Source organism: Schistocerca cancellata, chromosome 9 (genome assembly GCF_023864275.1).
Source record: "Schistocerca cancellata isolate TAMUIC-IGC-003103 chromosome 9, iqSchCanc2.1, whole genome shotgun sequence".
NCBI classification, from domain to species: domain Eukaryota; kingdom Metazoa; phylum Arthropoda; class Insecta; order Orthoptera; family Acrididae; genus Schistocerca; species Schistocerca cancellata.
Window position 1 is genome coordinate 173,830,369 of NC_064634.1, and position 16,674 is coordinate 173,847,042.

The following is a 16,674-nucleotide window of genomic DNA, read 5'->3' on the forward strand; positions in this document are numbered from 1 at the left end:
ATATCACATTTCTCCAACCTGGTGAGAACTTATAATTGGTCTTAAATAATTTCCAGGACACTACACATTGTAATAAAATAAAGTTATTAATGGGTTTTCTATGAATGGACACACAAATAAATCTGAAATCACAAGACTTTGTACTGTGATGAAAAACAATAATTCGAAGTAAGATCATTCATACCTGACACCAACTGCTTCAGATTTCCATGAAACTTTTTTTACCTGTTACTTTCTGCAGGGCAATAGTCATTGCAAAATTCTCCAAATACTTCATTTAAGTTGAGGGGGGAAAATGGAAATATTTTACAAACATAAATGCCTCAACTTAAGTTCGTCATTTGGATTGCATTACTTCGGACAAAAATAATAATAACAGAAAGTATCTTATTTTCAACACATCACTGGCATATTTCCCCAGATATCACAGAAGGGATGTATCTTTATTGGAAAAAAATTAATAACTTATGGGAATATAGAAAATCAACTTAAGCTGTTGTGGTCCAAACAACGATTTTTAAATATGTAAAACACTTTCTGATAGCTGATACAAGATATTTAAAAAAGAAAGAAAAAAGAAGCAGCACCCTGAATTTTGATAGATATTGGATGTCCATTTAGCGTACATCACATCATTGTTCAGAAGGTCATTCATATTCAGATTATGTAAACTGACAACACATAGTAAGGCTGCTTCATGAAAGTACAGAGACAAAAGTTATAAATTTAACTGAAACATTTCCATTTCATGGGTTAACTTTATTTAGCTTGTCAAATTAGCATCTTTAAACAACAATTATTCTAGCTACTCTGATGTTAATTTAAAATGTACATTTTAAGCATGAAGATCCCTGAAACTTCTTAAAAACATCTCTGTCTTTAATCGACTGTGACAAATTATATTCTGTTAACTTCGTATCTTTTACATTAAAGTAATACATTCAGCCTAATAATGTTGATTTAGGCACACCAACAGCATGTTTTCCAAAGACACAAAACTAGAGTCTTGTTTCTCAGGCCAAAAGAATGACACTGTTGGTCCAGGTGGGTGGAGAAAAAGTAGTTCAACTCTTCTTCATCGCAGATATTTCTTACGAGGACAAGGTACCACCTGTCATCATGTACAGCTGCTACAAAAGAAGTTTTTTGAGGATGAGTGCATGTCCATTGTGAGGCATTTTCATTGAATGAAAAAAAAAATCAAGGAAGGCTTTTCAGAAGAAGTTACTCTTCTAATCTCTAAATAATCACAAGAAAGTGGTTTGTAATGGTGAAAATTCCTGGTACCTGGTATTGTGTGGGTTGTCAAAAATCTCTTCTCAAGGTTTTTGCATAGGAAATCTACATTGGCTTTCTCTAAGAAGTGGTGGCAGGGGGGGGGGGGGGGTGTATGCATTTGTTATTTGTGCATCATTTGCTAGTTGAAGACTAGCTCTTCTCAATATACGTTTTATACTTCGTCCCAAACCATTGCACTCAATTTACCTTGGCTAGTAGCAAAAAAGGAATGCTCAGCATCAATAGAAAAATTGTTTTTGTGCGCACACAAATTTTTAAAGCTTTTCCTATTCTTATAATGAGCAGCACATCCATCAATGAAATAATGCACTTTCTTCACTTGTGGGTAATGCTCTGCCAGCCACTTAACAATTTCTTTTTGAACAGCATTTACAAATCCTACATCATGTTCCATATCATTACTTATAAAGCAGTGGTTCACCATTACCAATTTATGCCCTTCATTTACCACATAAACACACATGGATGGATTGTACAGCTGCTTCTTGTCCAGTGGTAACTCTGGATTTCATTCAGAATTACAAAATTGTAGTTTTCTGCAAAGTCCATAAACAGAATTGCTTTTTCTGGGGTTAGATTTTCTATCAATTTTTTCAATAATTTTGGCTGAGACTTAGATATAAATGAGTATCGTTTAAGTGCCTGTAATTTTGTTACCTACAGGTATACCTACAGGTATTCACCAACAGTTGCAGGACTTACCCAATTCTGCCCTATGGTCTGTGTTTATCTACTGGCTGAACTCAATTTCATCATCAGCATCTTTGTAAGCTAACTTCTGTTTTAATAATTCTGACAGTTTGTCATCTATGGGACAATCATCACAGTGATTAAGCATGCATTCGTAGTTTTCAGAGTTACGTACAAGAAACTTTGTAAGTTCATTGTACGTTTCTTCAATGTGTTCTGCAACCAAAAGCAGTTATGCATTTTGGTGAATACCACTCTCTCTCTCTCTCTCTCTCTCTCTCTCTCTCTCTCTCTCTCTCTCTCTCTCTCTTTTGAATGAGTGCCAGCAGCACCAGCAAAAGTATACTACTTCGGTCTTAGTGAACAAAGTTTAGAAAGACCAATGTTAATGTTGGACTCTCCCATTTAAAACAAGAGTACAGTTCTCTTTAAGTTGCAAAGGATGAGTCCGTTTGCATTGTACATTCTTCTGAATGCTAACTTTGTCCCTGGTAATATTTCAGTACATTCATCATTCTGGTAGAGAACAGTGATAATCTTCACCACTTCATCAGCAAGAACTTTCCCCATTTTTGGTTTCGGAATTGATAAAATACCCATTTCTGTTTTCAGTTTTCTTACTTGTTAAGTCACATTCTCACTAACGTTGCATTATGGCATTGTTTTCTTTTGACCAAGAGGGTGAACCTAAATTTAATTTTTTTTTTTTCAGGTACTCTTACACCAGTCACTTTTTCTTTCATTAACAATTCCATGGCATCAAAATCTTGGGCTTTCTTGTGGTTAGAATGTTACATACTCCAGTCTAATGCCCAGCACACTTTTCTTTCCAAAACATGCTTCATCTTTTTCCTCGTTGTGAAGCCTTGCTGTGATTTGGAATGGAGTGAAATTTTACATCCTCTGTACTTTTACTGTTTAGTACTGATTCATGAAATGTCACCTTCAGCTCATCTACATCACTTTCATTTCTATCACTGATGTTAGTTTTCTGTTCACAAAGCTTATGACATGTTGTGCACAGTTTTTGGCCTGGTTTTACATAAATTCTTATAGCACTTAATGTTTTAGACAAAGACAAGCCGTTTGACCTCAAAGGTTTTTAACTGTTTGTGTTTTTTTTTAAAGGATCACAAGAAGTTCTGTGATGGCTTTCAAAAACTTTTAAGTAATAATGTCTTTGATGATGTTCACACATAGTAGCTCTTTCTTGATCTTGTGGAAAGCTCGCATTGGATCACAGCAATATCAAATCTCATTGCTTTTCACTCAGCTCTTCTATTTTAGCTGCCCACTGTGGCCGAGTGGTTCTAGGCACTTCAGTCCGGAACCGCACTGCTGCTGCGGCCGCAGGTTCAAATCCTGCCTTGGGCATGGATGTGTGTGATATCCTTAGGTCAGTTAGGTTTAAGTAGTTATAAGTCTAGGGAACTGATGACCTCAGATGTTAGGTCCCATAGTGCCTAGAGCCATTTGAACCATGTTCTATTTTTTGTAAAGTTTTACTAAGATATTTATCTTTGTCATGGAGCAAGGCAGCTGGATTATGGAGTAGTTCTTGGCTTCCGAAAACCATTCGACTCAGTGCTGCACCAAAATGTGTTAGTGAAAGTACTCATATGTAATATAAAGTGAAATTTGTGGTTGGATTGAGCATTTCTTGATAGGTAGGAGTCAGTGTGTTACCTTGGATGTAGGATCACCTTCATGACTAGAAGTTGCTTCAAGTGTGCACCAGAGAAGTGTGTTGGGAGCTTTGCTATTTATGTTGCATCTCAGTGACCTGGCCAGCAATATTAATAGTAACCATAGACTTTCTGCAGATGATGTAATTATCCATAATGAAGTGCTGTCGGAAAAAGACTGCACAAATATTCAGTTAGCTATTGATAAGATTCATTGGTAAGATATTGGGAAAATGCAATCAGTATGCAAAAAGCTTTGCTTACAGAACTTTTGTGTGACCCATCCTAGAGTACTGATTGAGTTTGGAGCTGCACCAGATTAAATTAGTGGAAAATTTAGCATTTACAGAGAAGGGCAGCAGAAATGATCACAGGTTTGTTTGAGCCACATGAGAAGAACAGAGAAAAATCTGATCTTCCCCACTGATGTTAAAATCCCTGTAATGATTCTGGAAGTTCTTAAAATGTGTGCCTTAGGCAGTGGAAACACATTACTATAATAGTGAATGTGTTTTATTTCCATTATAAGGCATTTAAGTGTGTTGATTTGGACAATAAAATAGGCATGCACTACAGCTTTATTGTATTTTAACTAATCACTGATCATGCAGTAACTGATACTGTTTAAATTCTTTATTATTCTGGAAGTATGTGTCAAATGGTTGTAGTATAACTTGACTGTTTTGCCAGTGAAATTCTTGAACTGCATCCTGAACAATAAAGGAGTAGTTTTCAGGGAAGCCCCTCAGTATAACCAGCTACCAAATTTGAGATTTTCTCAATCATATACTTACATTATTGCTTAACAATTGTGATGGTTAGAAAGAGCCAAAATTGGGGATTACTAGTTCTTAATAAATCCTTCCTTCCCCTATTGACTGTATTGTTTCCTGTGTGTCCTGGTCTATGTGACTCCATCACTTAAATTGAATTGTGCCCTCAGGGTTAGTATTTTCAAGTTCAATTGCATCTTCCAGATATAGTTTCAGGGCATCTGTTCCTGACATTCTCCACAGTGACGAAGCATACAATATGTTAATTCCCAAACATAAGACAGTTTTGCTAAGCAACAAATTATTATCTAATTTTGCTGGGACATGTGTTGCTATTAGTTTTACAATGTGAAGTGTTATGCACATACTGAGTGTAAACATGATGCATCTACAAGAATTAAAATCTCCTGATGGAGAGAGAGAAGGGAAAGAAAAACATTAAATCAGAAACCTTTTTGACAGTAACTTTTGACGTAGAATCTTCCCCTACAGTCCATCTGCCTACTGACATGGATATTGCACCAGTCATGCATGAAGCTGTGAAGGAACACCGACTTGACCGAAGTACCATTCACTTTCAGCTAGTCCAACACCCTGTCTTTCAGTGATGGTACAGTGGAACTGTAATGCTTATAAGTGCCGCCTGCTGAATTGAAGTTCTTGGTGATATCCCTCTTCTCTACTGTATGTTTTGTACTGCAAGAATCATTGTTATTGGAATAATCTGACATGCAACCACCATGTTTTATTGAAAACAAGTGAACTAACACAGTGAGGACTTCAAAAGGCATTCACACATTGGTATGGTCATCTAATTTTAACAAACTAGTATTACTGGGCACCACATAGAGGCCATAGCTATTAAATCCAGCTGCTTTAAAGATTTGCATCGTATTCTCCAGCAGATAGAGATATGCTTCACCAGCTGTGACATAGTCATGTATATGAACAGTGATCCAATACTGTCAAATGTTTTTTATTCCAGTCTTTGATCACAATGTCAATTCTTTTGATGATGACCAGTTTCAGTCAGTAAAGACCATTCTCAGATCTACAATATAAAATATATACACCTAGTGGCAGTGTGTCTTTCAACACGATACAGCATTACATATCACAATATACTATCATACAACCAGGGAAATGTACAGATAAAATATGGTAAAACACACCTTTTTTACACCATGTCCTAAAGTGATGAGGCTGTAATAGCTTCGTCAAAACATATAAATATACTCAGCACAGCATCGTCGCATAGATCTAAAATCAGGTGTAGAGTAGGCCACGTTGTCCACACGATCATTTTTGCAACTATTATAGAAACCAATTGTGATACAGTAAAAGATGAATACAATTACCCATATAAAATTATTAAAAGGAAATATATAAAGATAATAAGTTTGACACTTTTATGGTGAATTTACGGTCAAAAATTAATATACGCAATACATTGCCTGTAGCAACCTATAAATTACATATCAAAGATAAAATGTCTATATGACAGCTAAAGAAAAGACAGATAAGTGATCAGTGCCCTCTGTTGGGTCGGCTGCCTGGACATTATGTAGGCATGCACTGATCATAAATACTTAACCACTAGAGGGCTTTACATACATCGTGATATGTCTCCCACTGCCATCGTCCCACCGGTCATCGTCAAAAGAATTGATATTGTGATCAAACACTGGAAAAGAAAAACCATTTGATGGAGATATGTCCTATCAGGAGAAAGATGATATGTTACATCAGTTACACATTGCTTTATCATACTGGATGATTCTGACACTGATATTTATCTGTGGTAGTGATTATAGAAGTAGTAGAGTTCAAGTAGTCAAGTGCCTCGCCCTGTGTTTTATCTTTTGTTTGGTGAATACAGGAATACCATTGCATTTTAATGGCATCTGTGGCATCTTTTCTGCAATCAGCCTAATTTTCTACAGTCTGTCTTTCTTGTGTGGTACTATGGCCCGGCCACAGTATTTTGTGTGACAGCAACCATTACGCAGTCACTTTATTGACACAACATTTGAGACCCACTAGCATACTGCTTTGGTGTTCCCTATGAAAAACCACCTGGGATAAATACTTTAAAGCCATTGTCATTAAGTCCCATGAAAAGGATGTTGGCGAGGTAGCGCAAGGAACAGCAAATTTGATTACATATGGCGCAAACAATGTAATATTGGTATCCAGCTGTTCTGGACCATCTCAGAACAAGTTTGTATGAAAATGGTCTCAGGAAACACGTGACGCCATAAAAAGTAGATGAAAAGCTTTATGGTGACAAAATAAATCCCTCAGCTAAATAATGTCATTTTATATAAACGATTATGAGCAAAAGTGCATTATTTTTACTGCATCTTGTTTACGATTTGTGGAGGAGCATACTTTGTGTACCACTATCACTTTTCATTTTCCAGTCACAAATGGTTCTCAGGAAGAAGAGTTTGTGGTAACTCTCCACGTGAGCTAGAATAGCTCTACTTGTACCTCAGTGATATTTTTGCAGGATATATGTAGAAGGAAGCGTTATATTGGTTGCCTCTTTTAGAATCTTATGCTCTTATGACATTGAACCACAGCATTATGCTGAACACTTCTATTGCACCACATGCCACTGGAGTTGCCTGGCACATGATGCTTTCAGACTTACTAAATGAACCTGCAATGAGACTGCCCTTATTTTAGTCTTATTATGCATTTCTTCTATGATATGGATCCCAGATTGATGAGCAGTATTAAAGCTTTTGTTGAACAAGGGTTTGTAAGGTACTTTGTTTTGTCGGTGGCCCAGATTTCCTGAGGATTCTCTCAATGAACCTGTCTGGCATCTGTCTTACCTGGGATTAATTTTATGTGGTTGTTCCACTTTAAATTGCTCTGTATGCATACTCCTAGATATTTTATGGATGTGACTGCTTCTACTGTTTGTTCCATAATTGTGTAATCATGCAACAATGGGCCTTTGTGCCTACTTATTTGTAGTATGTTACTGCTGTTCATGTAGAGGGTCAATTTCCGTCCCTGCACCAAGCATGAGTCCTCAGCACGTTTGGGAGGCCAGCTGTTTAATTCTGCACCTAACCACCTAGTTTTAGGTTTTCTGCAATTTCCTTGAATTGCTACAGGCAAATGCTGAGGTGATTCTTAAGAAAATTCTTGGCTGATTCTTACCCCATCCTTGCCACAACCCGGGCTTGTGCTCCATCTCTGACATCCTCCATGTTGACAGGATATTAAACTGTAATCTCCCTTCCTTCTGCATTTCACTACAATTTCCTAGCATTACGACTTCTGTGTACAATGGCACTACATTCAAAGAATCTCATGGGACTATATCGTGAAAAGTAATGGTCCTATAACACTACCTCATGATACCCCCAAATTTACTCCTACATTTGATTATTTTCTTTCATTAAGAAGTACATGCTGTGTTCTGTTTGTTACAAACTCTTCAATCCAATCGCACAGTGGTCTGATACACAGTACGCTTGTAGTTTGTTCATTAGGCGGCAATGTGGAACCATATCGAACACCCTCCGGAAGTCAAGGAATATGCCATTAACCTGGGTGCTGATATCTACTGCTGTCGGGGATTTCGTAGATGAAAAGAATGGGCTGAGTTTCTCATGATTGTTGTTTTTGGAATCTATGTTGATTCCTACAGGAGAGCATTTTGGTCTCCAGAAATGTCATAATTGTTGTTGTTGTCGTCTTCAGTCCAGAGACTGGTTTGATGCAGCTCTTCATGCTACTCTATCCTGTGCAAGCTTCTTCATCTCCCAGTAACTACTGCAACCTACATCCTTCTGAATCTGCTTAGTGTATTCATCTCTTGGTCTCCCTCTACAATTTTTACCCTCCACGCTGCCCTCCAATACTAAATTAGTGATCCCTTGATGCCTCAGAATATGTCCTACCAACTGATCCCTTCTTCTAATCAAGTTGTGCCGCAAATTTCTCTTCTCCCCAATTCTATTCAATACCTCCTCATTAGTTATGTGATCTACCCATTAGTGAGCATAAAATATGTTCCCAGAATAAAATATGTTCCCCGGCTGTGTGTAAACAGTGTACACTTGAGTGCCACCTTCTTTACACTATCATAGAGTTGCCACCTTTCCAGTAGCAAATATGTCACCAGCCTTATTTGCTGTTCCAGAGTCAATGACATGACAAACCATTTCTCTCCTTACCATGAAAACAACTTCCACAAAATGTCCCTAAGCAATAAGTCAGTTTGGGATCTGTCTGAAGGAGGACTTAGTGGCACTTTGTGGGGAACAAATACCTACTATATCCCAGTTCATATTTTTGTTAATCCATCCCAGATTTTCCATTGTTTAAATGTGAAAAAGTAAAATTACCCAATTAGTTTAAAAACTTGAAAGGATTTAGAAAATAATGACAAAGGAGAAAACACATTAAAATAGTAGTGAAATTCGCCTCATTACATTTGAGTACAAACTTTAATCCATTGTTCACTTAAGACATCATTGAAATTTAAGTATTGTTCAATACCTCACAATGCATTGCTGTAATTCTCAACTTTGTTATGTTATTTTTGGCCCATTACTGTGTACTGTGTTTGCAGTAGGTAGTCACAAAATTGAGGGGCCGTGGAGAACATTGTATGATACTACTTTCAAATGTAAAGTAATACTTTATGTTAAAAAATATGGCAACAGAGAAGCATAATGAGAGTTGTAGCTGAGAGTAACATTCGCTTGTGGAAGAAACTGAAAGTGGCGTTTTTTGCAACTACCGCTACTAGGAAGAAATTCACTGTCCCTCGCAATGGAAGACATCCTGACATTGAAGTAAAGTAAAAATTTTTGGATTTGTCTGTGAAAGGAGGAATAATGAGCAACCTGTGACTAGTGACACCATAAGAAATAAAGCAAGCTGTGGCTGCAGTTCCTAATATGCTAAGGCATGAGATAAAGGCTGGCCATGGATGGGATGACTGCTTTATGAAATGGGTGGGCTTCTCTTTACAGTGCCCTACAACAGTATGCTAAAACTTCCACAGGATCTTGAGAAGAAACTGCAAGAGTTTCAGTTGTATGTCATCACACTTCGGAAAGAGAATAATTTTTTGGTGGGCCAAGTAGGCAATGCTGATGAGACGCCAATTTGGTTTGAAATGCCACATAATTAATAAGAAGGGGATAAAAGAAGTTACCATCAAAAATCAGGATGCACATAACTGTAATGTTGACAATCACAGGAGGTGGGCACAAACTTTTCCCGTTCTTAATCTTCAAATGGAAAACGAGCCCCAAGACCCCTAAAAATGAAAAACTGTTACCTGACGATGTTATTGTTCGAAATCTAGAGAAGGGATGAATAACTGAAACTTTAATGATTGACTGACTCCAAAATATATGGAAACTCTGTCCTGGAGTGCTTTTCAAACTATCATCAATGCTTTGTCTTGATACATTTTGTGACCACGATGATATAAAAAAATAAATTATCCACATCCTAGCCAATGGCCTCATTATTATTCCTGGAGGAGTGACTTTTGTGTTACAACCCCTGGACATTAGTGTAAATAAATCTTTCAAAGGTTAAGTTCAGGAACATTAGGAAAAATGGTTTTGCAAACCAAACCGTGGACTGACTCAGGCAGAAAGACTAAGCGTGCTGCACCCCACATTATTGCACACTGGGGTTTGGCTGCCTGTAAAAGCATCAAAGCACCAATTATTGTAAAGTCATTCAAGAAATGCTGTATTTCAAATACTCTGGAAGGCAGTGAAGATGATCTGCTCTGGAACTACCCCAAGGATGATGAAGAAAGAAGAAATGAATCTGTTTCTGACGTAGACTCCTACGAGGATACATCTGATGATGACATCAGTGAACTATGAGTAATGCCTGTAATTTATGATATATTCATTTGCCTGTCATGTAGGTAATCAAGTTAGGCATTCTTTTGTAGTAATGCTTGTGTCACTTAACAGTGAGGTACTTAAAAATTGTTTTTTCTTTTATGACTATAATTTTTAAAAAGTGAGGTGCACGGTACATATGATGGTGTATTAGATTCGTGTGAATACAGTATATGCTGTGCAAAAGATGTTAATTAAGTGGATGAGAAAGTTAACTGTAGCCTAGGACTTAAACTATATGATCTTAAAATCATGTATATCTAAGAAAGTGGATAAATAAATAGCTCTAAAATATTTTAAGTGTTAACCTCCTTATTTGCTTTACCATTTCTAATGTGTATTTGTTTTGTTGGCTAAGGGATAAATGGCAGACCACTAATCCGAAGGTTGCTGGTTCATTCCTTAATTCGTCCTGTGGTCTTTTCACTCACTTTTTGCTTACTTTGCCTGTGAGTGTGATTTATACGAGGTGTGATTGGTAAGTTTTAAGAATGGATCCACTACTGCTTTCTGGTTTGGCGGGCAGGTACACGGGGGATGGGGAGTGAATCATTGCCTTGTCCTTGAATGCCCTCTGACAGGAAACTGCGCTTCCTTTATTCAGTTCATTGTGGCAGATGATTGAGTGCGGTTCTGTTAGGGCTTGTTGCCGGATTCTGTCTGCATGGACGTAAAAATGGAGCAAGAAGTTTGTGTGAAATTTTGTTTTAAAATTGGAAATCAGCTTCTGAGACTTACAAACTATTAAAAACAGCTTTTGGAGATAACTGTATGAACCAGTCAAATGTTTTTGTCTGGTTCAACAGATTTAAAATGGTCACAAATCATTTGATGATGAACCACTGTCTGGCTGTCCTTCCACCTCAAAAACGAATGAAAATGTTGTGAAAGTTCACGACTTAGTGTGCACTGATTGTAGACTTACAATTAGGGAGATGGCTGATGAACTTAATTTGTTTCTATTGCAGTTCAGTAAATTTTAACAAAAGGTCTGAACATGCGCTGAGTGTCTGCAAAATTCATTCGAAAAGTGTTGTCAAGTGACCAGAGACAATACTGACTTGAAGTGTACCAAGAACTGATTAATCGGACTAAAATGACCCAGATTTGTTAAATAGGATAATTACAGGTGGTGAATCATGGGTATATGGATATGATCCTGAAACCAAAGTGCAGTCTTCGCAGTGGAAGACTCCAGGTTCACCACGACCAAAAAAAGTACATCAGAGTCGGCCGAAGGTGAAGACAATGTTGGAGTTTTTTTTTTACTCTACCGGTATTGTGAATCATTAATTTATCCCTGGAGGACAGACAATCAGACAATTAACCAGAAATACAACAAATGTGCCATTGAGCATTTGCACAAAAAGGTGTGGAAGAAAAGGCCTGCATTTTGGAAAGGCAGGAGTTGGGTGCTACACCATGACAATGCTCCGGCTCATTGTGCCTTCTCTAGCGTTGAATTTTTGATCAAATTCAAAATTCCTGTGCTTCCACAACTGCCATATTCCCATGATTTGGCCCCTGTGGACTTCTACCTGTTTGCTAAACTGAAATTTTCACTGAAAGGGAAGTGATTTGACTTGATTGAAGAAATCCAGCCAAATACGGAGAGCATCCTTAACACACTTTCGGGAAAATATTTCCAGGAATGTTTCCAAAAGTGGAAACACCGTTGGAGTCGGTGTGTTCAGTCAGAAGGGGAAAATTTTAAAGGAGATGCATCACTGTAGCGTGTAAGTACTACCGTGGTACAAATACAAGCCCATTCTTAAAACTTTCCAATCACACCTTTTATATGAGCAGGGAAAATATCCAAGCTGCACTATGATTCAGGGTCCACATTAAACTGTAGGTGCTGCTATAGTTGGTTTGTAAAGCACTGTGTTGTTAAAAGCAACTTTCATATGAGGACATCTATATGTTAACCTCAACTTCAGCAATCTCTTTTTCCTATAAATATCTCACAATTGAATACCTATAAAAATTAACGAATGTTCTGTAAGTATGGTTTAACTTTTTGAATTTCTTAAGTTTATTTTTTTACCTCCAACAGATGAAAGATGAACATGGTGAAAAATGCAAAACGAAGCTGATCAATCAAGACCGCTTGGAAGTTATATATAGTGCATACCACTATGTTTCCAACCTCTGGTCAGATGCAAGTTGTGATAGTAAGTATTCACACTATAGAGAAAAACTGAATGTAATCATTCATGTAGTTCAGGTTACAAGGATTCTGGTGAGCATCACAAAACCAACAGTAAATGGCTATCTGATCATGACATACAGCATCTTGTGCTAAATGTTGAAACTTGTCAGGATAAAATATCTCAAATCAGTCAAAAATTGAACATTTTAGGAGATTGCTCAAAGACATGAAATGGGTAGATGTTTACAACACTTCTGACTAAAATGTAAAATACAAAGCATTCATTAATAAAGTTGCTTCCGCTTTTGAATATTGTTTTCCCCTAAAGGTAACTCAAATCAAACAGAAGTCTAAAAATAAACCATGGATTATACAAGGAGTAAGCTATCATGTGGGACAAAAAGGAGACTGTATCTACTATCTTGGAACAGCTCTGATGTTAGCATTGCAATGCATTGCAAAGAATACTGCGAAATATTGAATCAGGTAATCCAGAAATCTAAGCAGCTTTATTATAAAAAAAAGATAATCACATCAGGCAACAAAATAAAAACTATATGGAACATAGTGAAGACAGAGACAGGTGAGGCTAAAAAGGAAGAGGAACAGATAGCTTTAAAAATAAATGAGATATCAATAAGTGCCTGTAGTGTTCCGAACCTCTTAAACAAGTACTTTTTTTCTGTTACCGACAACTTGGGGTCATTTGGTTCATTAATGCAATGGAGTATCTGAGACCAGTCTTTACAAGTAACTTCGGTAAAATGTAAATTACACTCACGTCTCCCAAGGAAGTAGCATCCATCATAAAACCCTTAAAATCTAAGTGCTCTAGTGGTTATGATAACATATCAACAAAGTTAATCAAAGAATGCTTATGCGAGTTGAGTTCTATCTTAAGTTATTTGTATAATCAGTCTCTTATTAGCGGGACATTTCCAGACTGGCTAAACTTTGCTGAAGTTAAGTCTCTTTTAAAGAAGAGGGATAAAGAAATACCATCAAACTATCGACCAATTCTGGTTTGCTGAATTTTTCAAAAATATTTGAAGAGGTTGTGCTCGAGCGTCTCCTTAAGCATCTGACTGCAAATGTATAGTCCAAGTCATAGTTGGGGGTTTCGGAAGTATTCCGATATAGAGAAAGTTATTTACACGTACAGCGGGAATGTACCTAATTCATTAAATAACAAATTAGAGGCTGCTGGCATCTTCTGTGACCTATCAGAAGCCTTTCACTGTGTGAATCATGACATTCTCTTAAGTAAATTAGAATATTATGGTGTCACCAGCAGTGCTGTGACATGCTTAGAGCCTTACCTAACTAACAGGAAACAAAGGGTGTTGTTGTGAAATACCTGTGGAGTAAGCAACCAGTCTTCATCTGATTGGGAAGTAATTAATGGGGTTTTCCTCAAGGTTCCATCTTGAGCCCGTATTAGATTAGCTGTTTTATGTATGATAAATTTATTAAAAGGCATAATTGTATGCCATTCTGACAGTGTATTCATTCTGTAAATAATAGCATTTCCAGTTTACTGTAATGTGTTCACTTATTTTGACAATCTCCAGACAAATGATCGGGGGTAGTGAATATTATATTCAAATTTTTATTTTATACTTTCTGACTCGCTCTACGTCCATCTGAGAATCATCTCATATTTGGGTGTATGGAACGAGAACTGAATCTAATTTAGTAAGAAGCTATTTTGGTTTTCTAGTGTCACCACATGTAGATTATGAGCTATGGATAATGTTAACATTTCACATTACCTTAGGGCTGAACATTACCTTGTTTCACCTGTCTTAAGCTGGATTATGCATGGACTAATCTTTTTGCTATGACCTTTATGTACCTGCTTCGTATATTTTGTCCTTGCTTATATCCACGACCTTAATAACTTTTCATACTTATGACTATATACCTATTGTATCTAACTCTCTTAATGTGTTGGTGAACTTTCACTGTCACCGCTGTTATATTGTAATCTCGGTTTTGAGATTTTAATGTTTTTCCATTGTAACAGTTGCTGAGAGTCCAAAATCATAGTTAGACTTCAGGTTACGTATCATGTTGTGTATGTATCAGGTTTTTTTTTTGCACAAATGACCTCCTGTAGTGTGCTTACCACTATAAGTATATATTAAAGACAATAATTTCGAATTTACTTACAGAAGGATAGCCTCTTTGTCACCTTCATAGTGAACTACATATGGGGTCTCTATAGTGTGCAATTTCATCATCTACTAGGTTTCTTTTGTGCGAGCATATTGTCAATAAATATTACTGTGTGATTATTTTGTCTTGTATCTGCTGTTGTACATAGACAGAATTTGAAACATGACTTCGGTTGCCATCTTAATGACATGCTGTCTTCTTTTACTTATTGTTTTACTTTTGTAAGGTTACGTATGCTCTTTCTGTTTCTAGACAATATTTCAGCTTTTCCTGCAACAAAAATAAATTTATAAATGTATACATCATTATATATTTATTAAAATTACGTATTTATATTTGCAATTGTAGATGACATGAATACACGAGTGACCTCCAGTGGCACTAAATGTCAGCACATTCTCTAGTAACTTCACCGTGTATCAGTTCAGTGACGCTCTTGTTCTACTGATGTACTCCATGTCTTGTAATATGGGATGGATGCACTTGGAAAAACATATTTTAAAAACTGGTCCTAACTTTGACACATCAGTGCATCTCATGTCAACAATCTGGCTAATTAATATATGGAGTACATTTATAGCTATAGTTGGCCACTCTTATTCACCTTCACTGAGGTACATTTAATAATAATTTGCTCTGTATATTACATTTATGACAACGTATGCTGTTGTACATAATTTAGTGTCATTACACTCTATGGACGCTATTCACAGATCACATGCTCTGATAACTATGGTTTACCGAAACCAGCCATCATAAAGTTTTTACCACTGTGAGTTTGGTTGAGAAGTTCTCTTTCTTCATGTTGCTCTAATACTTTGTTGTGGCACTGTTCTCTGTCACAAGTGTTCGAGCATTTCATTTTTATAGTGCCTGTGTCACAGAACCATTCTTCTCACAAATCTCTGTTACATCCTGATAAGTGTTCTGCATAAAAAGAACACAAATCATTCCCACCTTCCACTGCAATGTTGTCAAATGTTAGGTCATTTTTGAGACACACACAATTTTTCTTATCTTTGACACTAAAAGTCAAAAACGAGCTAAATGTGAAAACTGTTAAGGACACTCTGTCTGCAGTCAAATGTGGCACAGAAACAATGGACAATAATAGAAAGAAACACCTCCTTTTATAATAACTGTGCGTGACTCAAATGGAAGATTACATGGGTATGGAATCTCTAATCATTATTACTGATTCCAGAATGAGATTTTCACTCTGCAGCAGAGTGTATGCTGATATGAAACTTCCTGGCAGATTAAAACTGTGTGCTGGACTGAGACTTGAATTCAGGATCTTTGCCTTTCGCGGGCAAGTGCTCTACCGACCGCACTTGCCCACGAAAGGCAAAGGTCCCGAGTTCGAGTCTCGGTCCAGCACACAGTTTTAATCTGGCAGGAAGTTTCATTCTTACTGATTCTTATTTTCTCATTCACAAAGGACAGTTAGTGTTAAATATAACATTACATTTACACACAGTTGCGTATAGGCCAAATTTATGGAACCATATTTTCGTGATTATCTGTCATTTAACTGACTTATTCTTAATAAAGTATTACGTTAATCATGAGTGAAAAGTGCTTGACTTGCCATAGAATTGTTAGGTCGGGGCTTTGGTGTGATGGGTGCTGTAGTTTTTTTCCATGTGGGTGACTGTAGTGGCATGGGAATAGGGGAAGTAAATGAGACTCATCAGTGGTTTGTAGTACAGATAGGAAGATACTAGAACAGGAGGGGAGATCGCCACCCTTCAGGCTGAGTTAGACAAAGCCAGGGGAGATCTTGACAGGTTAAGGAGGGAGAAGGGTAAAGAGAGGTGGGAAGTGGCAACAGGCAACAGGAGGAACAGGCCTAGAACTTTATCTGACAGCTTCATGGTGAATGTGGAAAATAGATTTGACCTGTTGCTTCAGTTAGAAACTGGTGAGCCTCAAGCAGTTGCAGGTGTAGACAGGGCACAACAAACTTTCAGCAGCAAATTGAAAAGTAAGGAAGT

The 16,674-nt window shown here is 37.1% G+C and overlaps 1 protein-coding gene across 1 annotated transcript in view; it reads left to right on the forward strand.

Moving 5' to 3' along the window:
* Positions 1 to 16,674, forward strand: part of LOC126100643 (osteopetrosis-associated transmembrane protein 1) — a 94,244-nt gene that overhangs the window by 24,648 nt on the left and 52,922 nt on the right. Inside the window, exon 3 of the mRNA XM_049911272.1 lies at positions 12,404 to 12,521. Within this exon, the coding sequence (XP_049767229.1) occupies positions 12,404 to 12,521 (118 nt within the window). The remainder of the gene's footprint in view (positions 1 to 12,403; positions 12,522 to 16,674) is intronic.